Here is a 27,424-nt window from a genome sequence, read left to right on the forward strand (position 1 = left end):
TTCTTCTTCTTCTTCTTCTTCTTCTTCTTCTTCTTCTTCTTCTTCTTCTTCTTCTTCTTTCTCCTCCTTCTCTTCTTCCTTCTTTTCCTCCTCCTCATTTTCCTTTTTTTTTCTTCTTTCTTCTATGTGTAGTTTTGGCTGTCCTGGAACTCATTCTGTAGGTCAAGCTGGCCTCAAACTCATGGGGATCTTCTGTCCTCTGTGTTTCAAGTGCTAGGATTGAAGGCATGTACCACCACCACTACCTGCCTGCTAAAGAGGTTCTTATGCATAATATAATTGGATACTGCTTTTATATATAATTACACACTGTATTTTAAATTAGACACTGTATTTTAATTATCATTTTATTCGATTTTCAGATTTATTTTAAGTATTGTATTCATCTTCAATCTACTAATGGGTTTATTTTTTTATTTTGTTCATCTTTTCTGCCTTCTTTTTGATAAAAAAAAATTTAGCTTGTATAAGAATCAAATCTAAGGTCTTGTATGTGTTGGGTGAGTGCTCTACCACTAAGCTATGTGCTTAGCTCTTTTTATTTGGATTATTGCTTCATTAAGTATAAATCTTAATTTTACTCTTTTAGTAGTGGCCCTTGGGGTTAGCAAATGCATCTTTAGTAAAGCCTATGTTGTTATTAGAAATGAGAGAAAATCCATTTCTGAAGAAGAGTGGAGAAAATGATGTGCTTAGCAGAAGGAATGCAGTTATTAGAGATGGTGCTACATATGGAATCTCTGATAGCCCCAGTGACAAATAGCCAAAGAAATGAAATACTGTATATGTGATTGGAGAATTGCTGGGCAATGGCTGCTTAATTCAACTCTTGAAAACAAAGTACATTTTTTTTTCTCCTGTGTGCTCCCCTGTAATCACTAACATCATGCCTCCTAAACACTCCTGAAAGCTGTTTCCTGGGAGTAGGAAACAGTGTATATGTTCTTAGTGAAGAAAGGACATAGATAAGCAACCCTCAGTTTTAAAATGTTGCTATATTTTTTCCTACTCAATTGTAGGAGCGGAAGGTAGGACTAGAAAGGTTCGATGTTCATAGCGTTTGAACCATCTACTTAAAGTACAGAAAGTATATTCTTAACAATCTCAGCTGGCCCAAAAGTATATAATATTGACCACAGGTTTTGTTGTATATAGATTTTATTATGGTGATATATATTCCTTCTATGCCTAGTTTCTTCAGGCTTTTTTATTATGAAAGTATATTGAACTTTGTAGAAGACCTTTTGTGCATTAATTGAGATGGTCAGATGGTTTTGTCCTTAAAATTTTTATATGCTGTAATTTCCATATCCTATAATTGTTTAAATAAGAAACTGAACTTTCTTATTAAATCTTTCAACAATTTAAGTTGATTCTTGACTCTTGAACTTTTACGTAGAGCAATTTTTCTTTTGTGTTTACTTTTAGAGAGTGTGAAAGATCGAAATCAGCATTCTGTGAACAAGCAGTATGAAAGAGAGAAGGCGCGGCTTGCTGTGGGAATAGAAGAGCTACGTTCCAAGCTGTTACAGATAGAAGCCGAGAATTCCGATTTGAAGGTCAACATGGCACACAGAACTAGTCAGTTTCAGCTGATTCAAGAGGAGCTGCTAGAGAAAGCTTCAAATGCTAGCAAACTAGAAAATGAAGTAAGTGTGGATTTACCTGGGTATAAGAGCTAAATTTTGAGAAAGAAAACTAGTATCGCTATGCGGTTTTGTTACTATTGAAATCTAGATTTATAAGGCTTTAGAAAATAGTACTGTGTAAGTTATAAATGCTTTTAAAATCATATTGGAAATGTATGTTTAATTTATATTGCCAGTAGAAAAAATACTACCAAGTAGCTGAAAGTTCTCAAATTGATGGAACTAATTAAATATAAGTTAATGTAATAATAATGCATGCTTATAGATCTTAGATTGTGATTGGAAGAAAAGGAGTGGTAATAGAGGATTTCAAATTTTAGCAAACATCAGAGCCTCCTAGGAAATCTGTGAACATTTGGATTTCTTGACTTTCTAGCAATTGTGCTTTAGTATGTATAACTCATGAATTTCCATTTTAAAATATTATATGTGAATCTGATACTGTGGGTTATATTCTGAAAAGGTAATATGCGTATTTTCAGCTATCTCATCATTTACTTTTTTAAAAAGATATTTATTTAGCATATTGATTTCTATATGCCATATTTTGTCTGTACAACTTCTAAAAAGTTTTCTAGTGCAAATTTACTAGTAATAAAATTCTTACAGTTTTTGTCTGAGAAAACTTTCTTATTCATTTTCTGAATGTTTTTTATTCATAGACTAGAGAATTTCTCATAAGCCTCTTAAAATAAACCTTTTTAAATTGAAATTTTTTTTTTTTTACTATATGTTCTGATCACACTTTTCCTTTCCCCTAATTTCTCCCAGATCCTCTCCATCTTCCCACCCACCAAACTCTGTGTCACTTCTTTCTCTCTTTGTGTTTAGAAAAAAAAAAAAGGAACTGGTAAACAAAAGGATAAAAACAAAACAAAACCACAAACAGCTTCCCGAAACCCCACAAGAAACACATATATATCAAAAACAAAACAAACCCCTCCAAATCCCCATAAAAACACTGTGTTAGCTTCCAGTTAGCTTTCCAGAGGAAACGTCTCTGATAATGGATGAATGAGCCACTGGTTTATGGGTATAGCAGAATGTCATAGGAGTCATTTTATTGATTTGTTCCTTTAACAGAACAATAGTGTTTGGTTTTCCCCTAGGTCCGTGGCCTGCCAAGTCCTACTGAGTTTCTTGGCCACCCAAACAGTGATAGGCCTGGGTTCCATCTTGTGAACAGGCGTTAAATCCAGTCAGAGAGGGTTGGTTACTCCCACATTTGTGCCACTACGGCACCAGCTCATCCTGCCAGCAGGTCACCGTTTTAGATTGCAGGGCTTGTAGCCGGGTTGATGGTTGCCTTTCTTCTCCAGTAACATAGTACCTTCCAGTTTTATGAACACCCGTCACTAGCAGTGAAGGTGTCAGTTAGGCTCCAGCTCGACGTCTCCATGTTCAGTGAGCCGTGCTGGTATCTTCAGTCATAGAGCTTTCCCATTAGTTTGTAGACAGCAACCAGAGGCCTTGGCAATCGCTTGAGATGTGTGGGTGTTTTCATGAGGCCTCTTTGGTGAATGACTCAATTAGATGTAACCCATTCCTCACACTGGAGGTTTCACTCAGTGGCAAAAGATTTGTGTGCGTGCATGCATGTATATGGGTGTGTGTGTGTTAGGAAGATTCTTACTTGGCCCTCAAATGACTTTTAGTGTTAGTTGTTTCTCTGTATATTCCTCCCTCCCTTATCCCTGTTCTACCCATCTCTCTTCTCATTTAATTCTCCCACTCCAGTCTCTGTCTTCTCTATAACTGTAGATTCTATTTCTTCCTTTGTGTAAATATATCACATTTTCATTATCCATGCACCAATTGTTGGGCATCTAGGCTGTATCTAATTTCTTTTTTAAATGATTTATTTATTTTTATTGTATGTGCATTGGTGTTTTGCCTGCACATATGTCTGTGTGAGGGCATCAGATTCCCCTGGACCTGGAGTTACAGAAAGCTGTAAGCTGCCATGTGGGTGCAGGGAGTTGAACCTAGGTCCTCTGCAAGAGCGGCTAGTGCTCTTAACCACTGAGCCATTTCTCCAGCCCTTCTAATTTTTGACTATTATGAATAGAGCAGCAATGAACATGGATGAGCAAGTATGTTGGTAGTAGGATGTAGAGGCCTTTGGCTGTAAGTCTATAAATGCATTTTCCCCTCCTGTTCCCCAGCTTTCGATATAATGACTCTGGGGCTTAAATATATTTACAGAAGTCCAGGTGAGTATAGCTAGGCTTATTCCCTGACTTGCTCATAACTAATATCTCGCGTCTTCTATTCTATGTGTCTTCTATGCCACATGGCTGGTTACATCCATCTTCTTCACAGTCAGAGGGTGAATCTTCAGCTTCTGACTGTCTCCCAGAGTTTTTCTCTCCCAACAACTTCTACCTCCTCCTTTCTGGCCTCAGCTAACAGCCATTAGCTTTTTTCTGACAGGTTGTGTTTCCATACATACATAAGAGATTCCTTCTACAGGTGCCCAAGAGTAGAATAGCTGGATCTTTGATGTAGACCTATTCCCAGCTTCCAGGGGAGCTGCCAAACTCATCTGTGTGGTGAAGTTTGCACTTCTGCTAGCAATGAATAACTGCTTCACTTAGTGCATATCCTTGCCAGTGTAAGCTATCATTTGTCTTATTGATCTTGGCCATATCTTACACCACATTTTTTTTTTTTCTGGTCAAAAATCAGGTGTCCAGAGCTGGAGAGAAGGCTCAGAGGTTAAGAACTCTCCCAAAGGTCCTGAGTTCAACCACATGGTAGCTCACAACCATCTATAATGAGATCTGGTGCCCTCTTCTGGCTTGGAGGTGTACATGCACACAGAACTTTATATACACAATAAATCTTTTATTTATTCATTTTTTAAATAAATTACATTTTATTCACTTTGTAGCCCTCTCCCTCATCTCCTCCCAGATCCCTCCCCAAGTCCACTGATAGGGGAGATCCTCCTCCCTTTCCCTCTGACAGTAGCCTATCAGGTCTCATCAGGACTGGCTACATTGTCTTCCTCTGTGGCCTAGTAAGGCTGTTCCCCCCACAGGAGGAGATGATCAAAGAGCCAGCCATTGAGTTCATGTCAGAGACAGTCCCTGTTCACCTTGCTAGAGAGCCCATTTGGAGACTGAGCTGCTTCTATTTATTTGACTAGGGGTTATAGATCTGTTTAAATTGCTTATTTGATCTTGAATGAACTTTAATAGGTCATATAGATCAAGAAATCTATACATTTATTTTAGGTTTTCCAATTTGTTGAACTACAGATTTTTGTTTTGTTTTTCAAGACAGGGTTTCTCTCTGTATAGCCCTGGCTGTCCTGGAACTCACTCTGTAGACCAGGCTGGCCTCAAACTTAGAAACCCATCTGCCTCTGCTTCTTGGGTGCTGGGATTAAAGGCATATGACAAGGGATGAAAGGGATAAGGGGACCCCTGGTCTATACCAAGAAGTGGTAAATTTAGAGATTTATTCAAAGTATAGTCTAACTATCTAGTACCATAAATATTTCCAGTTTATTAGTTAGTGTATTTAGGGTTTGGAATGAGAAGCAGGCATTTGATTTGCTTTTAAAACTGTTTGTTTGTTTCAGATGACAAAGAAATGTTCTCAACTTTTGACTCTAGAGAAACAGCTGGAAGAAAAAATTACTGCATATTCTTCTGTTGCTGCAAAAAATGCAGAACTTGAGCAGGAGCTCCTGGTAAAATTTACTGTTTTTGTTTTTTAAATATTGTTATATGTCTAGTTGATCTATTATGTGGTGACTTTGAAGTTTCTTTGTTTCCAATTGATATTACTGATTTAATGATGACTGTGCAGTGCTGAACTTATGCACAGTTATTCTGTCAGGACCGATGTAACTTTAGCATGTGGTATCTGTAGGTTTACAGCTGCTTTATCTTCTTTATGTGTGCAGGTACACTCACCCGTGAGTGCCTGTGGACAGTCCACACAGCAACACTGGGTGTCTTTTTTTTTTTTTTTTTTTTAATTTAAGACAGGATCTCACTGTAGCCCTAGCTGGCCTTGAACTCACAGAGATCCTCTTGTTCTGTTCCCTCAGAGCTGGGATTTGAGGCCTCTGCTACCAAGCCAGACTAACACTGGGTACCTCCCTGTGCTTGTGACGGTCAGAGGACAGATTTCAGGAGACAGTTTTTTTTTTCTTCTTACCATATGGATCCCAGGGATTAAATTTGCCTCATCAGACTTGGTGCCAAGTGTCTTTGCCCACTGACACATTTCAGTGGTCTGTCTTTGCTTTGTAATGTTGAAATATTGCTTAGACTGTGTTGTAGAGTCTTTTCTGGCTATTTGTGTTTATGATGGTAAAAGACTCTTGCATTTGAGTGTCTGCAGTTTTGTTGTTAAGTTTTCTGCTGTAACTTCAGGGACTAGATGATTCTTAGTGACTTAGTTTTTACCTTAGCTCCTTCTCCTGTCCAATGGATTCTTAGGTTTATTACTTCAGGGTATCTCAGAGTTTCTGGAGGTTGTGGCTGTGCTGCTGCTGCTGTTTCTTTTTCTTTTCTTCCTTTTTTATCCTCCTTTATTTCTTTTTTTCTCTTCCTCTTCTTGTTCTTGTTGTTCTTCCTCTTTCCTCTTTCTCTTATTTTTCCTTTTTCCTCTTCTTCCTCCTCCTCTTCCTCTTCTTTTTCTCTTCCCTTAACTGATATGTGAAGGTGATTCTTTCCACTGTATTTTTTAGTTGATACACTGTGCTTTTCATCTCTAGCATCTGCATCTCCAGAGCTCTGTTTCATTTCATTCCATAGTGTTAAATTATTTTGCCCATATTGATTTTCTCATCTATTTTTCTGGTTTTCTTCATAATGTAGCTTACATTCTTGTATAACTTTTAGATTTATTTCTTTAATTTATTAATTTGTTTGTATCCTTTTTGAGGTCATTATTTATTTTAATTTTTTTCTTTCATTGAAAATATTTTTTTCCATACAATATATTCTGATTTCAGTTTCTCCTCCCCTTCCCCTTCCCATTTCCTTCCTACCTCACCTTCCATCCAGAATCAACACCCATAATAATAAAATAAAATGAGGTAATTCAGAAAACAAATTGGAATATGCCCAAACAACCAAACAAGAAAAATAGCCAAAGAAAAAGCATAAAAAATGCATATAAAGAGACACATACAGCTGCACACTCCGGGATGCCACAAAAACTCAAAACCAAAAGTGATAATGTATATACATAGTGCCTGGGGGGGGGGGCTCTGACAACATTAGGAAACAAAGAACCTCCAAAGATGTCATTGAGTTTGTTTTGTGTTGGTCATCTACAGCTGGACATGGGGCTGACCCTTAAGAGTAGTTTGTTTCCCCTGGGAGACTCCCTTGGAGAAAACTAATTTTTCATTTCCAAGTGGCTCTCAACTGTAGATAGCTTCTGGGTTAGGGAGGTCAGCTCTAGGGCCCTATCTGGTGCAGACCAGGGCAGGCCCTGTGCATGTTGCCAGAATCTGTGAATTCATATGTGTGGTCAGCAATGTTGTCACACAGGCCTTGATTCTTTGCTGTCCTCCATCCCTCTACCCTTACATTCTTGCCACCTCCTCATAATCAGAATTTCCTGAGCCATGGACTAGGGAGAGAGATTTGGTGGAATCATCTTTTTAGAGCTGAGTGTCCCCAAGGTCTTTCACTCTTTGCATAATGTCTGGCTGTGGGTCTCTATATTTATTCCCATCTGCTTTGGGAAGAAGTTTCTGTGATGATGGCTATGCCAGACACTGATACATCATGATGTTGTTAGGAGCCATTTTATGGCTACGTTTCTTTAGCAGAACAGTAGTATCTGGTTTTCCTCTAGGTCCCTGGCCTATCTAGTTTCAGGTTCTTGGCCACCCAAGCAGTTTTGAATATGGGTTCCATCTTGTGGAGTGGGCCGTAAGTCAGATCAATTACGGGTGGGTTACCACCACAAGCTTTGTGCCACTATTGTACTAGAGTGTCTTTCAGGCAGTCAGTCTTAGAGATGGAGGCTTTGTAGTTGGGTCGGTGTTTACCTTTCACCTTTGGTGGTGTGCAGAGTACCTTCCAATTCTGTGAATACCAATCTGTAGGGGTGAAGGCTCTGTGTAGGCGCCAGCTCACCTTCTCTGTGTTCAGTGAGTTGTGTGGGTGCTGTCTTCAGCAGTAGAGCCTTGCCATCAGCTTGTGGGGAGCCACCAATAGCTTTGGGAATAGCCTGGGTTGTTTGGGTTACCATGGGCCCCTTTGGGCCAACCACTTAATTAGATGTAACCCATTTCCAGTACTGGCAGCTTCATTTAGTTTTGAGAGATATCCAGTTGGGGCTTTGTCTCCCTATTATTTGAATTTCATTTAGATCATCTTCATATATGTATATATTTTAGTAAGTTTCTACTGTATTAGGTTTCCATATGGCCCTTAGTTTTAGCTCTTTCTCCCATATTCCCTCCTTCACTCCCTTCTTTCCTTTCACTCTTTTTGATCCTATTCCAGTCAATCCCCAGCCTCCATCTATAACTATCCTATTTCTCCTTCCTAGGGATCCATCCCTCCTCTCTGGTTCTTTACCCTATATGTAGCCTTTGCAGTTATTACAGCCTGTATTTTGCTTGTCATGACTGACCAGCATCTGCATATAGGCAAATATATACCATATTTGTTTTTCTGGATCTGAGTTACCTCACTCAGGATCAGTTTTTCTAGTTCTATCCATTTACTTGTAAATTTCATGATTTTTTAAAATTTTTATATGTATATTCATTTATTTGTTTGTTTGCTTGTTTGTTTGTTTGTTTGTTTGTTTATTTATTTATTTATTTATTTTGAGACAGGGTTTCTCTTTGTAGCCCTGGCTGTCCTGGACTCGCTTTGTAGATCAGGCTGGCCTTGAACTCACAGAGATCCACCTGCCTCTGCTTCCCCAAGACTGGGATTACAGGAGTGCACCACCAAGCCTGGCTTGATTTCATTTTGTTTAACAGTTGAGTAATAGTCCATTGTGTAAACATATCACATTTTCTTTACTCATTGATCCATTGGTGAAATGTAGGCTGTTTCAAATTTCTGGCTATTATCAGTTGCAATGAACATGGTTGAACAAGTGTCTGTATAGTAGGATGAAGCGTTTTTTGGTTATATACACAGAGTGATATATTTGAATCTTGAGGTAGATTGATTTCCATCTTTCTGAGGAGCTGCCACACTGATTTCCATGGCATTTGTATAAGTTTGCACTCCCACGAGCAAGGATGAGTGCTCCCCTTACTCCACATCCTCACCAGCACGAGCTGCCATGTGTTTTATTGATCTTGGCCATCTTGATTGATGTAAGATGAAACCTCAAAGTAGTTGTGGCTTGTGTTTCCCTGATGACTAAGTACTTCTCAGCTGTTTGTGCCATTTTTTAATTGGGTTATTTTTCTTGATGTCCATTTTTTTAAAGTTATTTATATATTTTGGATATTAGCACTGTATAGGATTTATACTTAGTAAAAATCTGTAGCCTTTCACATTGTCCAAATGATGCTGTCCTTTGCTGTAGAGATGCTTTTCAGTTTCATGAGATGCCACTTAAATTGTGTTGTTAGTGCCTGTGCTATCAGTGTTCTCTTGAGAAAGTGTTTTTTTGTTTGTTTGTTTTGTTTTTGTTTTTTGTGCTGTTGAATTCAAGGCTATTTCCTACCTTCTCTTTTATCAAGTTCAGTGTATTTGGCTGTGTGTTGCAATCTGTGAATTTTTTAGAGTTGTGTTTTAGCATTCCATGTTTCCACGGAGGCCTGGATGCCGCCCAACTGGAAGTGCCATTGGCTTCTGGGCAGAAAAGGGTGAAGGGCGGGTTCAAAGGTTCTGCCTCTCCCAGGAATGCCAGTGTCTGGTCTGAGAAGGGTGGAACACAGAACCAAGATCAGGGTCAGAAGATCACTATAAGTTTTCCTGCTCTTTAGCTGGGCTGCCGGTACCAGGCCAGTTGGCAGTGAGCTCAGGGCCCCTGAAACCCAAGCCAGGCAGCAATGAAGGCCTGGCCTAACTCATGATTCAGTGGCAGCTGGTCCCAGGCCTCTGAAACTGAGAGGCAGTGGCAGGCTGCCAGTTTGGTTCAGGCAGACAGAATGGCTGCTTTGAGTACAGCCAGCTGCTCACCTTCGCAGATAGCCACAGTGGTGGGTGGAGCTGTGCAAGAAAGATGGTGGCAGCAGTCTGCGCTGACACGCCGAAGAGTGGCAGAAGCTCACATCAGACAGCAGCTTGTGGTGACAGGGGATCCAGTGGCTAGTCTTTTGGAGAGGAGCTCTTCCTTCCCCAGAATAAATGATGAGTCTCAGGTGATCATGGTGAAATAGAAGATGGCTGCCCCCCTATTTCATGAGAAACAGGGACTTATAAATGTTGGGCAATGGGAGGGTTTGGGGGTGAGTATGTTTGGTTCGATAGGGCTAGGAGTGCTGGGGATACTTACATGCAGCAGCACAGTCCTGTCTTAAGAAGGGAACACAGGACTTCATTATCCTATGGGCAGCAGGGTGGAGGTGGGGGAGAACTTGAGGATGGAAAAGCGTCCTTGGCTGAAAGCCATGGTATCAAGACATCTCACCAGCATGGAGAGGGTGTTTCCCGGAATCCCCGGGTGCACACTGGACGGGTTTCTTATGGGAAAGGGTTAGGCCTGTAATCCTACTGAGGAACATATGACTCCTTAGAGGATCTGGGGTTTCCCCAAATCAGGCAGAGAGGAGGAGGGAACCCAGCTGAGGAAGGGAGTCCGTTATTTTAGCGCTGAACTCAGGGGCTTTCTGGCAATGCCAGACTTTAACCTAACCTAGCAGCAGCGTTCAACAGTGTTTTGTGTAGGGTGGTTCCATTTGTACTCTTTACATGCACCCATCCAGTTCCACCCGCACTGTTTGTTGAAGAAGCTCCTTTTCCTGCCGTGCGTTTTTGGCCTCTCCGTAAGTGTGGACTTATTTCTGGGTCTTCAGTTCTGCTCCGTTGATTAGTGTGTTTGTTTTGTGCCAACACTATGTTGTTTTTCTTACTTTAGTTTTAACTCTGTAGAACAAATTGATGTCAGGGATGGTGATGCCTCCAGCAATTGTTTTTTGTTTTGTTTTGTTTTGTTTTTGCTATTCAGGTTAGTTTTAGCTTTCCTGCCCCCCCCCTTTGGTGTGTGTGTGTGTGTATGTGCTTACATATAAAGTTTAAAATTGTCCCGTCAAGTTTTTTAAAGAATTTTGTTGGGATTTTAGGAGATTGCATTTAATCTGTAGATTGCTTTTGGTAGAATGGCCATTTTTATTATTTTAATCCTATTGCTATATGAGTATGGGAAATATTTTCATATTTTGCTATTTTCCTCAGTTTCTTTCTTCAGTGTCTTAAGATTTTTTTTTTTATCATACAAATCCTTCCCTTGTTTGCTTAAAGTTATCCCAAGTTATTTTATATTTTTTCAGGCTATCATGAAAGGTATTGTTTCTCTAAAATGGTTGATTTTGTATCCTGCTACCTTTCTGAAAGTTGGGTATTGAAGTCACCCACTATCACTGTTTGTTTTATGAACTTGGGTCTTCTGTGTTTGGTGTATAGATGTTAAGAATTGCAATATCCAGTTGGGCAGGGGTGGCATACACACCTTTAATCTCAGCACACAGGAGGCAGAGGCAGAAGCAGGCATATATCTGAGTTCAAGGCCAGCCTAGTCTTCAGAGTGAGTTCTAGGATAGCTAGGGCTACATAGAGAAACCCTGCCTTGAGACCAATAAATAACTAAATAAATAAATGAAAGAAATGCAATATCCTCTTGATGGACTTTTCTTTGATGACTCCATAGTATCCTTCCTCTTCTCTTCTGATTAGTTTTGTCTCAAAGTCTATTTTGTCAGATTTTAAAATGGCTACACCAACTTGATTTTTAGATCTATTTGCTTAGATTAACTTTTCCATCTTTTTTTTTCCTGAAGTGATATCTATCCTTGATATTAAGGTGTTTTTCTTGGATGCAATAGAAGGATGGATCTTGTTTTCAAAGCCATTCTGTTAATTTATCTTTTTATTGGGGGAGTTAAGACTACTGATGTTGAGACCTATCAGTGAGCAGTGTTGATTCCTGTTATTTCATTGTGGGGGGGTGTGTGTGTGTGTATGTGTGTGTGTCTACACATGAACATGTGTGTTTCCTCTCTTTTGATTTGCTGGTCTAGGATTATTTATCACGTGTTTTCTTGGGTGTGGCTATCTTATACTAGTTCAGAGTTCTTTACAGTAACAGAACTTAAAGAGCAAATCTCTCTCTCTCTCTCTCTCTCTATATATATATATATATATATGAAAGAGATTTATTTGAATGACTTACAGGCTATATTCCAGCTAATCCAACATTGCTGGATTAATTTATTTTATTTTTTTTAACCTCAAACTAGCTTTTAGTTATATTCTTTCCAATATTTTTGTTTCTAGGAGAAGAATGAAAAAATAAGAAGTCTAGAATCCAATATCAATACAGAACATGAGAAAATTTGTTTTGCTTTTGAAAAAGCAAAGAAAATCCACCTTGAACAGCATAATGAAATGGAAAAACAGATTGAACAAGTAATGTATTCTTTAGTACATTCTAACCCAAAATTCTTTAAGTTCCAACAAAGAAACATGGCTTAGAGAAATTAATGACAAAGTCTATAATAAGAACCTCACTCTTTTTTAATAATTTCCCAATGTTTTTTTCTTTTTCTTTTTTTCTTTCTTTTTTTTGGCGGTGTGGGGGTGGGGTGGGCATGTCTCACTATGAATCTCTGGCTGTCCTGAACTCAACGCACTCTGTTGACCAGGCTGGTCTTGAATTCTTAGAGATCCATCTCTCCCTGCCTCCCAAGTCCTGGGATTAAAGACAGTGCCACTGCACTTGGCTCCAGGGTTTGCATATTTTTTATTTTTGTGGTTGTGCAAATGAAACTAGGGCATTGTGCATTCTAAGCAGGTAGTCTGCTAGTGAGTTAGCTCAGCAGACATAGGTGCCTGCCTCCAAGCCTGACTGGAGTTTGTATCCCAGAGCCCACATAGTGGAAGGAGAGGCTGACTCATGAACAGTATTCTCTGACCTTCATGCACTTACACACATGTGCACATAAAAAGAAATAAAATGCTATGCTCTTCTTTTTAAGAATAAATAAATAAGTTCAGTAAAATTTATAAACTGTTAATCCGTCTGACTAGAGGTTTAAAAGAATTAGGAATAAAAGAGGTATATCATTGAAGACCATAAAACACAAAGTGATAAAAAAAAAAAAAAAAAAACTGAAGAATTGAACTTAGGCTGAACCAGTACTTGGTAGACAGAGGCAGGTGGATCTCTGCGAGACCCAAGGCCAGTTTGATCTTTATAACAAGTTTTAGACCAGCCAGGAATACGTAATGAAATCTGGTTTTTAAAAACAAAATAAGCATAGTTTCACATTTTTCTAAAAGAAATTTCAGGTCTATGTGGTTTCACTGCTAAATTCTTCTAAACACTTGAAGAAATATAGTCTACCAGTCTGATACAGTCTACCAGAATAAGTTGAACCACTTTCTTTTGTTGTTGTTAAGATTTATTTATTATTTATACAACATTCTGCCTGCACACCAGATTTTACTATAGATGGTTATGAGCCATCATGTGGTTGCTGGGAATTGAACTCAGGACCTTTGGAAGAACAGTGAGTGCTCTTAACCTCTGAGCCATCTCTCTATCCCCAAGTTGAACCACTTTCAAACTCATTTGACAATGAAGGCTGGTATCTAAATCCAAAAATGAGACAAAGACAATAAAATACTATTTTATTCTTATTAGAACGTGAAGCTAGGGAATGAGAGAGAAGATTGATAATAGCAAATACTGACAAGAATTAAAAAAAGAGAAAGGTGTACTCTTCACTTGTTTTTAGTAAGAATGCAAAATGGTATGCTTTAGAAAATATTGTGATATTTTCTAAGTAGAAAATGCTTCAAATATTTCCCTGTAATCCTAGAATATTGGAACTTATGTTTACAATAAAGCCTGTAAATAGTGTTTATTGTAGTATTACTCATAATTGTTAAACCTGGAAGCAAACCTGTAACTTCCTTGAATGAACAAATAAACTATGGTTCTGGTTTATTATTATTATTATTATTATTATTATTATTTTTTTTTTTTTGAGGCAGGGTCCTCTGTAACCCAGGCTGGCCCTGTACTTGCTATGTAGCCTAAACTATGTATCAGAGAACAGCTCAACAAATGCCAAAGGTTGGGGTGCTCAAAAGTCTGATTATGGGATATAAAGTGAATAAAGTGTAATTAATGAAGAATTAAAAAAAAAAGTCTGACTGTGAAAGGCCAACACAAAGTTAACTTGAAGATGAAGGAACTAATCTATATTTGACTATGTTTGAGGTTTCATGAGTTTATGGGTATATGAAAATTTGAAAGCATAGGGACTAGAGAGATAATATGATAACTGATTTTGATCCCAAGGGCCCATGTAAGCCAGGTGAAGTGTTTCATAATTTTAATCCCAGCACTAGGGGGGTGGAGATGGAAAGATCTCTGGGGCTTGCTGACAAGGCAATCGAGCAGAATCTGAGAGTTACAGGCTCAGTAACAGACCCAGTCTTAAAAAATAAGGCAGAGTATGATTGAGGAAGTCAACCAACATTGACCCTTGTCCTGTATATGCACATGGACAAACATGTGCACACAAACACACAGACCGCCCCCAAACCCCACAAAACCTAAAATTTACAAAAAGGAAAAATGCTTTCTGTGTATAATTTTTTTTAAGTCTAGGAGCTGAAGAAGTGACCCCTAGTTAAGAGCACTTGCTGTTCTTCGAGAGGACCTAGATTAATCTCTCAGCAACCATATCTGGCAGCTCACAGCTTCTTGTAACCCCAGTTCCACAGATTTGATACTCCACACTCCTATCATCTACCCTGGGTATGGGGACAGGTACCTTTAGTTCCAGTACTCAGTAGACAGAGGTAGGTTGATTCCTGTGAGGTCAAGGCTAACCTGGTGTACATAGCAAGTTTTAGGCCAGCCAGAACTATGCACTGAGACCCTGCCCATAAAGTGTAGACATAAATATCTAGAATTGTTACGGTCTTAGTTTATGTCTTCCCTTGTTTCCCCGTCTTCCCGGCTGTTCCCCTGCCTGTTTGTGAACTCTCATGCATATAGTGTAGTCATTTATATTCTTGGGAAATTCATCCCACAGATACCAAACCCTGAGAATGCTCAAATTCTTTATGTAAAATAGCATAAATTTGTATATAACTTCATTCTACATCCCTTAAGTATCTCTAGAGTACTTTTGATACCTAATTCAATGTAAATAGTATATAAACAGTTATATAGTACATATATAATACAGTTACTATGCTGTATTGTTTAGGAGATAATCACAAGGAAATACTCAATGCAGATAAAGATTTTCAATCTGTAGTGTTTGCCTTCACAGATGGAGAACCACATATGGAGAACCAAATATATGTGTACAACAGGGAATGACTGAATAATACATGTGCACATACATAATTTTTAGCAGCTGCATTTTGCTAAATGGTTTCAATTCTTCATGTTCAGAATCATGACTTTTTGGGAACTTTTTTTATAAAGGTTTTTTCCACTTTAGGATATTATTTTAATTTGATTTGATTCCTATTTAGACTACAGTATTTTGGAGGGGCCTGGGGATCTGAGTTTGGCTCTCCACCACCCACATAAAAAGCCAGGCATCTTTAATCCCAGTGCTAGCAAAGGGGATCCCTAGCCAGACTCACCAGTCACTAAACTGGATTTATTAAAAGAAAAGGTTTACTTTCTCAAAAAGTAATCTGGAAGGACATAGAAGACAATGGATACAGACCTCCGGCCTTCGTACGTGTGGCCATAATAATTTTTTTTTGAGTTTGTTTTTACCAGTTATTGGTTAAGTTGTGGGGAATAAAATTTTACTTCTAACTAAAGTATAAATTTTAACTTAATATAGCCGTGCACACCTGTGATTCCCAGCGCTTGAGAGGCTAAGAGAGAAGCACTGTAACGAGTTCCAGGGCAGGCTAGTTCACTTCAAAGGCTCAGGCTAGCCTAAAGTGAGTCTAAGACCCTTGCTGAGCACATGCACATGATTGCATATATGATAGAGAAAACCAGAATTAGCACAATTTAATGGTTTCGAAGAGTTGCTTGTTTTATCTTACATTATCAGTGTTCTGCATGCACGTCTGTGTGTGCATTGTGTAAATGCGTGGGGCCCATGGCCCAGAAAAGGGTTTCCGATCCCCTGGACCTGAAATTACAGGCGTCTGTGAGCCTCAAATCTGGGTCCTCTGCAGTAAGTGCTCTTAACCTCTGGGCCATCTCTCCAAGATTGCTATCAGTCTCAGCAGAGCCTAGGCTACAGAGTGGGACCTGGTCTCAAAAACCAAAAACAACAAAGGATGAAAGGAGAGAGAGAAAAAATTGGTGTACTTGCAAGAGAATAAGTACTGAAATGAAAATGAGCCTATCTTACAAACAGGAAGTCTATTTCTAGGTGACTTATTTGAGGGAACAAACTTTCTGTGCATAGCAGACTTGTATAAAGGATGTTATCGCAACATTTGTTGCAGTAATCAAAGGAAGACATCAAAGCAAACCTAACTCCTTATGTAGAGTATAGTGCTTCCTAAAGTAAATAAGATAGATTCACATATATCAACACAGGTGAACATCTGAAACTATTTGGAGAAAACAAAAAAACAAGCTGTCAAAACTTAAAGATATTGGTATAAGCGATATAAAATTTCAGAACAGAAAATTGTATTTCATATTATTTAGGATGCTATATATTCAATAAAAGCACAAACAGTCAAGTCGATGATAAAGATCAGTGGAGGAAAGGGAAAATGGATAGGCCTATGATTTAATTTCTTTTTAAATAAGAGAAACTGAAGGAAATTTCTAAAATGTAAAAATTTATGTACTTTCAAATATATTTGTTTATGTTTAAAGTGTTCCTGGTGTTTTTAAAATATAATATGAAGACCTTGTTTTTATATTTAGCTTGAAACTCAACTGGAGAAAAGAGAGCAGCAATTTAAAGAACAGGAAAAGACTATGTCCATTTTGCAGCAAGATATACTATGTAAACAACATCACCTTGAATCACTAGATAGACTCCTGACAGAAAGTAAAGTGGTAAAATCATCTTTTTAAAAGTGCTATTTAAAAGCCAACATTTTAAGTTTATACTTCTGTAACATAAATTTAATATATTCTCATTATTTATTTACAACCTTATATTTTTCTTGCAAAAATTTATTTACAGGAAATGGAAAAAGAAAATATGAAGAAAGATGAAGCTTTGAAAGCACTGCAGGTTCAAGTCTCTGAAGAAACAATCAAGGCTAGTATAGTATACTTTGTGTGTTTTTGTGTGTGCACACGTGTGTGTGTGTGTGTATGTGTGTGCACATGTGTACATGTGTGTGCATATGCATGCCATAGCATGAGTGTGAAGTCAGGAGTCAGTTCTCTCCTTCCATCACATGGGTCTGAAGGACAGAAGTTAGGTAAGCAGGGTTGGAAACAACCTTTACCTGCTAAGCCATCTTATCAGCCCTCTCTTTTACTCTTAAGGATATCTTTATGCTTTTCCTCCTGCTAAATTATTAAAATTGTAATATATGAAGCCAGTTGCAGGCTGGGAAAATGGCTTTGTGGTTAAGAGTCTGTGCTGTTCTTGAATAGGACTGAGTTCAGCTCCAGCAGCCTGCTGGGCAGTTACAGTTGCCTCTAACTCCAGCTCCAGGGGAGCCCACTCCTTTCTGGCCTCAGAATACACACAAAGGAATTTTTAAGTAATGTATTTTTTTCTATAATTACAACTATTAGTGTTACTAATGAAAAATAACACAGGAGGAGAGCTCATGTGCACACATACCCTCCCACACACAAATAAATATAATTTAAGCAGCTTTAGCAAACAAGGAAGTGCTGGTTTTACTGTAGTATCTCAGACTAGAGGAGCTGTAGCCACGGAGCAGAAGTGCTTGGTTAAGGTGGGAAGGCATTAAGTTTGTGTGTGAATGCTTGTCTGTGTATGAAAAGACTACATTAGGACTCAAGCCTATAATCTTTGAAATGTTTCTTTTGTGAATAAAGGAGAACTACTATGTATTTATTTTATTAGAGTTAATACATCTAAATATGCTGCCATCATGAACTGCAAATAGCTTGAATATAAAAGATATCTACTTTCTGCCTACTATTCTGTTTGTAACCTGTTTTACGATTGGGAATGTTCATGTAAAAAATTATGGAGAAAGGGAGATGTGCGTGTGTGTGTGCTCATGTAGTACATATGCATCTGTATGTATGGAGGTTAGACGCTGAAGATGGTCTCTTCCTCCTCCTTATTTTTTGAGATAGCATAGCTCACCAACCCTGGAGCTTGCCAGTCCATCTGGTTAGCCTGGCCTGTGAGCTTCAGCGATCTGCCTGTCTTGCCTCTCTAGTGATAGAATCACACACACACACGCATGCTGCCACATGGGGCTTTATGTGAGTGCTGGAAATCTGAACTGTGATCCCGTCTGTGCTGCACCAGCGCTTTACTGAATGAGCTCTCTCTCCAGCCCAACACTTACACCTTTGTGTATTGTTATGACTCTGGGGTCACTCAGAAATTCACCATGGCCATAAATATTTTAAGAGGCTTTCATTTTACATACTGACATCCACTGTGGGGCCAGGGCTGCACCTGAGAGCACACCCAAGATGTAGCATGTCAGCCCAAAGTTCATAAAGGCAAAACCACAGACTACATGGATTTTGTCTAGCTGTAGGCAAGGTCTAAGTTTAGTAAACATGTATGTCTTGCAGCTGTCCTGGTCATCCTTTTGAGCAGAGCAAGCAAGTTCAATTACAAAAGCAGAAATAGCAGTTAGTCTTATGACCAGTTATCTTGCTAGAACAGCAAAATTTACAAGACCAGTCAATTTTAAAATAATCTTCAGCCTGGCGCAGTGGTACACGCCTATAATCCCAGCACTTGGGGAGGCAGAGTCAGGCAGATCTCTGTGAGTTCGAGACCAGTCTGGTCTGCAAAGCAAGTCCAAGAGACAAGGCTATGCAGAGGAACCTGTTTCAAAAAACCAAAAACCATCACCACCAACAAAAAACAAAAAACAAAAAACAAAAAAAAAAAAAGAAAAAAATAGTCTTCAATGTCTGGGAAAGTGGGCTCCTAGGGTGCAGCCTATGTAGGTTGGGGGCTTGCATGTTAGAGGAATTTTTTTGTACTTTGGTCCTTCAAATATAGTAAGACGAAACTTTAAATGTAATATTAACCACCACACCATAGTTATTCCTACAGCATTCAGCAATTCTTTAACATTTACTGTCATGTCAATTCATTTACAGATGGAATAGTAAACTTAATTTGAAAAATTAATATGCAGGTCAAGCATAGTAGCCCCTGCCTGTAATCCTAGCACTTGAGAGAAGAGTCTAGAAGACTCCCAAAAGATTGAGGCTGACCTAAATTATCTAATATTTAATCTAGTAAAGACACGGGAGGCATAAGCTGAGGTAAAAGCCTGCCAGCTCATTTTCTGAACTACATATAAAATATCTATTTACCAGCCTGATTCTACAAATAAACTACTAGCTCTTTAGAAATCTTTCTATCTGTGTCATTTTACCTAGCTAGTCTACCTTTCTCTTAAGCCCCTCCAATCCTATGAGGGGGCTTCATCGCTCTCTTTCCTAAAATTCTGTTTTTACATGTGTCCTGCTAGTTGCTTTTCTGTTGTTTCTGCAAGCCCAGAGAGAGGAACTCTGTCTCTTACCTAGAGTTCCTTCCATCAGGGATTTTGCAAGCCAAAACAGAGAGCTCTATCAAAGATCCAATTGATTATAAAAGGAGCTCTAGCTCCTCCCCAATACCCTGTGCAGGCTAAAGTGTCCTCCTGGCCCTCCCCCGCAAGACAGGGTCTCTCTGTGTGGCCCTGATTATCCTGAAACATACTCTGTAGACCAGGCTAGTCTCAAACTCAGAGATCTGCTTGCCTCTGCCTCCTGAGTACTGGGATTAAAGGCGTTAGTGACCACTGTGCAATGATAAATTCTTTATCTTCTCAATAAATCAACATTTCCAAATGTCTTATTTTAGCAACATTTATAGGATATTTGTACTCACTTAAGAAATAAGCAATATGTTTACCTTAAAAGAGTGTTTTTGGAGTGTCTACTTGTCATTCTTTCAAGTTACCATTTCTTGCAAACCTATACCTCTAGGTCCTCCCACCTCTCACTGTTGTCTTTCACTGTTGCCTTGCCCTTGGACATACTCCCTCTTTCTAGAGTGTGCTTCTGTACTTAGTTAACTCCTGTTTTGTTCAGGACTCTATTCTGTGCTTTCTCTTTGCTTCCCTGGTTTGCCATGAAGAATGAGTTCTTTCAGTGAATCTTTTCTGTCATATCATTTTATATCCTAAATACAACTATTTTAGAGGTTTAAATTTTTCTTAACATTTTTATTTCTTTGTGTGTGTGTTGGGATTGTTTGCTACAGTGCACGTGCTTGTGTTGTAGTGCGTGGGTGGTGGAAGTCAGAATATCTTTCCTGAGTCAATTGTTTTGTTCCGCCATAGTTTCTGGGCATCAAACTCAGCTCACCGGGCTTGCAGAGCAAGTGCTTTTGCTGGCTTAGCCATCTTATTGCCCCATTTTAGTGTTTGAAGCAGTAAAGTAACATTAGGAGATAAATCTGTAAAATGTTGTACATATAATAAATAGCCACTAATGTTAAGTCATAAGTGTATATATATATATATATATACACTTTTTTTTTTAATGACAGGGTCTCTCTTTGTAGGGCTGGATTTCCTGGAACTCACCATGTAGACCAGGCTGGCCTGGAACTCAGAGCGTTGCCTTCCTCTGCCTCCTGAGTGTTGGCATAAACGCATGTGCCTCTACACCCAGCCTTGGTTTTCCTTCTTTCCTTCCTTCCTTCCTTCCTTCCTTCCTTCCTTCCTTCCTTCCTTCCTTCCTTCCTTCCTTCCTTCCTTCCTTTCTTTTCGCTGTTATAGTTTGCTTTTTCTGCTTTTAGGTCAGACAACTGGATTCAGCATTGGAAATCTGTAAGGAAGAACTGGCTTTGCATTTGAATCAGTTGGAAGGAAATAAGGAAAAATTTGAAAAACAGCTGAAGAAGAAATCAGAAGAGGTAAATTAGTCCTTTATTTAGCAAAATTTACTTTTTTTTCTTTTTTAATGTTATAAAAGCTCTGTCTGCATGTTTACTTGCAGGCCAGAAGAGGGCACCAGTTCTCAGTACAGATTGTTGTAAGCCACCATGTGGTTGCTGAGAATTGAACTCAAAACCTCTGGAAGAGCAGCCAGTGCTCTTAACATCTGAGTCATCTCTCCAGCCTCAACTTTAGAAGTTTTTATTGTTATTGTTGTTTCATTTTATTTTGAGATAGTGTTTTCAATATACTTTGTTTTCTTTGGTGTTTTTAAAGACAAGATTAGTCTATCGTATCCAAGGCCCACCACTTGGGAGACAGAGGCAGGTGGATCTCTGTGAGTAAAAGGCCAGTCTGGTCTACAGAGCGATTCCAGAACAACCAGGGCTACACAGAGAAACCCTATCTCATAAAACAAAACAACAACAAAAGTTGTTTTATTATTTCTATAACCTCAGCCTCCACCCACTTGTTTTGTTTTTTGATACAGGAAGGCGTTGCTATGTGGCTCTAGCCAGCCTCTAATTCGTAATTCTCCTCCCTCAGCCTCCCGAGTGCTGGGATTTCAGGTGTACACCACCATATCTACCTTAGTGGTACCTTTAAGGAAATTTTGGAGACCAGCATGCTGAAACTTTAAATATTTAGAGTGAGTTGGTGAAGTTGATTAGTAGTTGATATTGTTATTTCTTTGTGTGTTCGAATATGAATATTCTGGATTCATTTGTTGCAACATTATGTAAACTACTGTAATATTAATATCTAGTATGAAAAACACCACCTACTTTAATTATGAAGTGATTTTGGTTTTATATCTGTGAAGGGGAAAGGTCTAAAAATGAAGTATAGATCAATCCAAGGCTACCTCCGTCCTTCCCTTTCTGGGATGGTCTGCATAAACATTCTTGTCATAGTAAAATGTGACATGTAAATTCTACCTAGAGGAAGCTGTTTATGACGTTAGAGCACAAGGTCATGGAAGAACAGTTGACTAGCCCATAAATACAAAAATTCCTTTCTTTTTAGGAAAGAAGCATGTTTCAGCATCATAGCCAGCCAAAATAGTGTATTGCATAGGAACATTTCAAAATGAGACCAAACAGGAGCCTACCTACCAGCATGTCTGTCATTCATCTCTTCAGTCAGAATCACAAACCCTGCCCTTCCCTGTGTCCAATATGCAACATGAAAAGTGGGCTAATTAAGGAAGACACCTTTTACATTTGTTGTTTAAAACATTTCATTGTAACAAGAAATATATATTTCTGCTAGGTATATTGTTTGCAGAAAGAGCTAAAGATAAAGAGTCACAGTCTTCAAGAGACTAGTGAGCAGAATGCTGTTCTACAGCTTACTCTTCAGCAGCAGCAGCACATGCTACAGCAAGAGACAGTTCGAAATGCAGAGCTTGAAGACTATCAGACTAAGCTTGAAAAACAGGTACGTATTTTGATTTTTATGAAATACAACTTAAAAATCATTTGCAGATTTACATTTTTTATTTTATGTATATGAGTGCTCTACCTGCATATGTGCCTATATGCCAGAAGAGGGCACCAGATTACATTATAGAGTAGATGGTTGAGAGCCACCATGTTGCTGGGAATTGAATTCAGGACCTCTGGAAGAGCAGACAGTACTCTAAACCACTGAGCCACCTCTCCAGCCCAATTTGTAGATTTTTGATTAGTAAAAATAATTTTCTTATGTAATCAAACCTAGATCTCTTACTACCATGGCCATATTTTTCATGTTATAATTTTTTCTTACAATTTAGACTTATTGACTAAATTTTTTTTTCTTGACTCTAATACCTATCTGAATTATTATGTCCTCTGATGTCTCCTTTTTGAATAACACGTGTGGTATGGTATTCTAGTAAAATTGGCAAAATAGTGCAATAAAAGAATAATCCCATTTTCCCAAAACATATAACTGCCACTGAGCTACGAAAATAAGTTATTATCTTGGGATTGTAGGTAATGGTATAGCACACACAAAGCTCTGGTTTAATTTCTAAGGCTGTAAGAAAGATTTGTTTGAATGAAATGAAGATGTCATCATTTCACTGAAAGAATCCTATACAATTTGATACTAGATCTTTTTTCTTTAATTTATTATCAACTTTGTCTCAATCTCTTTCATATATATTTCATTTTTCTCTTTTAAAAGAAATAAAATTTATAAAAAATTAGAAATTTTCTGATTTCATCTTAGTACAAAATAATTTTTATCCCATATTTACATATGCTTATGTATGTATTTACATATACTTATGTAAACATGTCTATATTTACATGTACCTATAATATATTTATATATTTACATAGTTATATGTAAATATATATATATTGTATGCATGTTTGTGTGTGTGAATTCATCTTCAGCTACCTTCCTTTTTTTGACATGAGAAGAAAACATTCCAAATTGTGATATTAAAGGAATACAGGGCTAGAGAAATGGCTCAGTGATTAAGAGCACTGGCTGTTCTTTCAGAGGACTCAGATTTTATTCCAAGCAGCCACATGGCAGGTACTACTGTCTCTAACTCCAAGTCCAGAAGATCTGACATCCTCACACAGACAGACGTGCAGGCAAAACATTGGTGCACATAAAATAAAAATAAATTATTAAAAAGAATAAAAAGAGAAAGTTTTACTATTTTGTTCATTCCTTTCCCTTCCTCCCTGTTTACTTCATTTTTCTTTCTTGTGCTGAGGAATGGGCTCAGGGCCTGTCACGGGCAGCAGGCACGCACTCAGTCTCACATAGACTTGCTCAGTTCTTAGGACTTTCATTTCACTGTTAAGATGTGCCACTTCTGTAAGGGTATATATGAACAGCTTATCTTTATTGTTAAAAAGGAAGTTTTGCTTTTATGCTTTCAAAGCATCCTGGTTTATATTTAGATTTTATTATTACTATTAAATTTAACTTTTGAGATGGGGTCTTTTTATTTATATGGCCTAGACTGGCCTTGATCTCCTAGACTCAGGCAATCTTCCTGCCTCAGCCTTTCAGTATATGAGGCTATAGTTACATTCCACCACACAGAGCTCACCTTGATTTTAGACTACATCTGAAACTAAATGATAGGCTAGACTACCTATTTATGAAGGTAGTTTTCTTCTGAATAGGGTTGGTTTGTAATTGAATTTAAGCACTTAACTGAAAATGGCTTTTACAGGTATCAAAGCAGGAACAAGAGCTTCAGAAACAAAAGGAAAGTTCAGCAGAAAAGCTGAGAAAAATGGAAGAGCAATATCAAGCAGCCATACGTGATGCAGATTCGAAAAGACAAAAGATCATCGAGCTAACTGGTGCTGCCAGGTAAAACTTGAATATATTAGCTTTTTTGGCCTTTTCACTTCTGTATCAGTAATGCCTAGTGATATATTTATCTGAGAACTAATTTCTTCATAGCCTATGTTTCTATGGCATTTGTTGTATCTCCCTCATATCCTTCATTTATCCTTTTTTTAAAAAAATGTATTATACTATAATACTTTCTTTCTTCCCTTGAAATAAGGGTCCTTTATAGTATTGCAACAGTTGGTACAACAAGCACAGATCCTTATACTTTTATAGGCACTCAGCAACTGCTGTATTAAATTACATATAACACTGAGAGTTGCAGGCAGAGCTCTCCTTATACTGGGAAAACTCTCAGGGGATCTAATTGGTTGGTTTTTGTTTTGTTTGTTTTCTGTGTAGCCCTGGCTGTCCTGGAACTCACTCTGTAGACCAGGCTGCTCTTAAACTTGTAGATCTGCCTGCCTCTGCCTCATAAATGCTGAGATTAAAGGTGTGTGCTGCCATCACCCACCCAGAGGACCTAATTGTATGTAGGATAAATAAAGTAGTTCTGAGCCTTGACTGGACATTCAAAATCATCTCAGTGAATTGACATAATTTTACAAGTAGCAATCAAATGTGAGCTTACATGAAGAAACTAAAACCTATGTCCCCAGATTGCCTTTCTCATTAACAGGGATAAAGAATCAAGATATGGCCTTGGGGTTTAGAGTAGTGCTTGCTTGACGAGGTATATTTCCTCTCAACAATTCCACTGATATATTCTTCGTTCAAATTTCTCCTTCCTGTTCACAGATATCTAGCCAGATAATACAGCCTTTCCACTAGTGACAGTTTTAAGGCCATGAAGACTAGTCACATTCTAACTTATTCTTCTTTACGCCAAAAAAAGAAAAGAAAAGAAAAAAGAAATGCTAGATCTCCAATCCAGGGCTCATTGCTGTTTTCTCCCATCACATACCAACTTCTGTGGGGTTCATAGACATCCCCTGTATTCTCTGCCCTCTCTTTTCTCTTACTATAATAAACCTCTGACAGTGTCCCAAGGACGCTACTTGTTCTCTTGCAGGCTCCTAAGATAGAAAACCTTTTCCCCATGTTTTTGTAGCAGAGTCAAAGGTGTGCTCTGAACTAATATCATCCCTAATTGCTGACAGTTATAGTCCACCTGATTTATTGTTTTCTCCAGTACCAGCTCTGGTTAGTCTGATTTAGCTGATTCATGTTATGACCTGAGTTTGGCTTTTTAAATCTTTCTTCTCTGAGTATTATATTTCTGTCATACTTCACACATCCCCATAGTTTGCCCTAGATCTCACCATTTCTAATGTTTACTGCTGTGTTATTCTTTTTTTAATTAAATTTTTATTTTACATTAATTACATTTTATTCATTTTGCATCCCAGTTGTAGCCCCCTTCCTCATTTCCCCCCAATCCTGTCCTCCCTCCCTCATCTCCTCCCATACCCCTCTCCAAGTCCACCGATAGGGGAGGTCCACCTCCCCTTCCATCTGACCCTAGCTTATCAGGTCTCATCAGGACTGGCTGCAATGTCCTCCTCTGTGTCCTGGCAAGGCTGCTCCTCCTTTAGGGGGTGGTCAAAGAGCCAGTCGCTGAGTTCATGTCAGAGACAGTCCCTTGCTGTGTTATTCTTATACCCTTTTTGCTTGCTTTGTTTTGTTTTAGAGGCAGGGCCACAGTATGTAGTTTGAGTGACCTTCAAACTTACAAATTTTGTTCTTCAGTGGCCCCAGAACTGAGATTATAGATATGTGATAAGATATCTTTCTTTCCTTCCTTCTGTCCTTCCTTTCAAGATTTATTTATTATGTATACAGTGTTCTGCCTGCATGTGTGCCTGCTCACCAGAAGAGGGCACCAGATCTCATTTTGATGGTTGTGAGCCACCATGTGTTTGCTGGGAATTGATCTCAGTACCTCTGGAAGAGCAGCCAGTACTCTTAACCTCTGATTCATCTCCTCTTTCTTTACTGACCTATAAATCAAGTTAATCAGCTGTCTCAGACATGGACTCAGTGGCTGGCTCTTTGATCACCTCCCCCTGACAGGGGAGCAGCCTTACCAGGCCACAGAGGAAGACAATGCAGCCAGTCCTGATGAGACCTGATAGACTAGGGTCAGATAGAAGGGGAGGAGGACCTCCCCTATCAGTGGACTAGGGGAGGGGCATGGGAGGAGAAGAGGAAGGGAGTGTGGGATTGGGAGGGGATGAGGGAGGGGGCTGCAGCTGGACTACATTGAATAAACTGTAATAAATAAATATATAAATAAAATTTAAAAAATAACTTTGTTTGTCTTCTCTTCGGCATATGCTGATCAATCTAGGAATTTCTTGTCACTTTTTTTGTTCTTTGAAACAGGGTTTCTCTGGCTGCTCTGTAACCTGCTTTGTAAACCAGTCTACAGAGATCCACCTACCTCTGTCTCCCTAGTTCTGGAATAAAAGGCGTGTGTCACCATGCCTGGCTCTAATCACTTTTTTTTTAACATGGTTATTTTTTTATTAATTACACTCTATTCACTTTGTATCCCCCCCCAAAAGCCCCTCCCTCTTCCCCTCCCGATCCCGTCCTCCCTCTTCCTTCTTCATGCATGCCCCTCTCTAATCACTTTTAAAAGTAAAAACAGGATCCTAATAAGTCTTAAATAAAAATTACTGACTCTGTATCAGCAATATGGTCTTTACTATTATTTTTTTAATATTAGTTACAGTTTATTAACTTTGCATCTCAGCTGTATCCTGCTCCCTTGTTCCCTCCCAATCCCACTCTCCCTCCCTCCCTCATCTTCTCCCTGCCCCTTTCCAAGTCCACTGATAGGGGAGTACCTCCGCCCCTTTCATCTGACTCTGGTTTATCAGGTATCTCCAGGACTGGCTGCAAAGTCCTCCTCTGTGGCCTAGCAGGGCTGAGCAATATGGTCTTTATTTCAGCTCTTTTAAAAAATGTTTTTATTTAATTTTATTTTATTTGCATTACTGTTTTGCCTATGTGAGGATGTCAGGTCTTCTGGAACTGGAGTTACAGACAGTTGTGAGTTGCCATGTAGGTGCTAGGAATTGAACCTGGGTCCTCTGGAAGAGCAGCCAGTGCTTTTAACCACTGAGCTGTCTCTCTACCCTCCTTTTTATTATTGTTTCAGACAATGGAAACGTTACACGCTTATTCCTGCATGTTCTCATTATCTGAAACTTTATA

At 38.7% G+C, this 27,424-nt stretch overlaps 1 protein-coding gene across 3 annotated transcripts in view; it reads left to right on the forward strand.

The window, feature by feature from the left end:
- Window positions 1-27,424, forward strand: part of Ccdc18 (coiled-coil domain containing 18) — a 104,297-nt gene that overhangs the window by 43,251 nt on the left and 33,622 nt on the right. For 2 of the 3 annotated variants that reach the window (XM_055611553.1, XM_055611551.1), the window contains 8 exons: window positions 1,429-1,649; window positions 5,239-5,349; window positions 12,095-12,226; window positions 16,698-16,832; window positions 16,963-17,040; window positions 20,752-20,868; window positions 22,163-22,330; window positions 24,078-24,220. In XM_055611553.1, the coding sequence (XP_055467528.1) occupies window positions 1,429-1,649; window positions 5,239-5,349; window positions 12,095-12,226; window positions 16,698-16,832; window positions 16,963-17,040; window positions 20,752-20,868; window positions 22,163-22,330; window positions 24,078-24,220 (1,105 nt within the window). The remainder of the gene's footprint in view (window positions 1-1,428; window positions 1,650-5,238; window positions 5,350-12,094; window positions 12,227-16,697; window positions 16,833-16,962; window positions 17,041-20,751; window positions 20,869-22,162; window positions 22,331-24,077; window positions 24,221-27,424) is intronic. The other variant, XM_055611552.1, reaches the window with a different exon arrangement.

Source organism: Psammomys obesus, unplaced genomic scaffold (genome assembly GCF_907164565.1).
Source record: "Psammomys obesus unplaced genomic scaffold, mPsaObe1.curated_primary_1811, whole genome shotgun sequence".
Classification (NCBI taxonomy): Eukaryota; Metazoa; Chordata; class Mammalia; order Rodentia; family Muridae; genus Psammomys; species Psammomys obesus.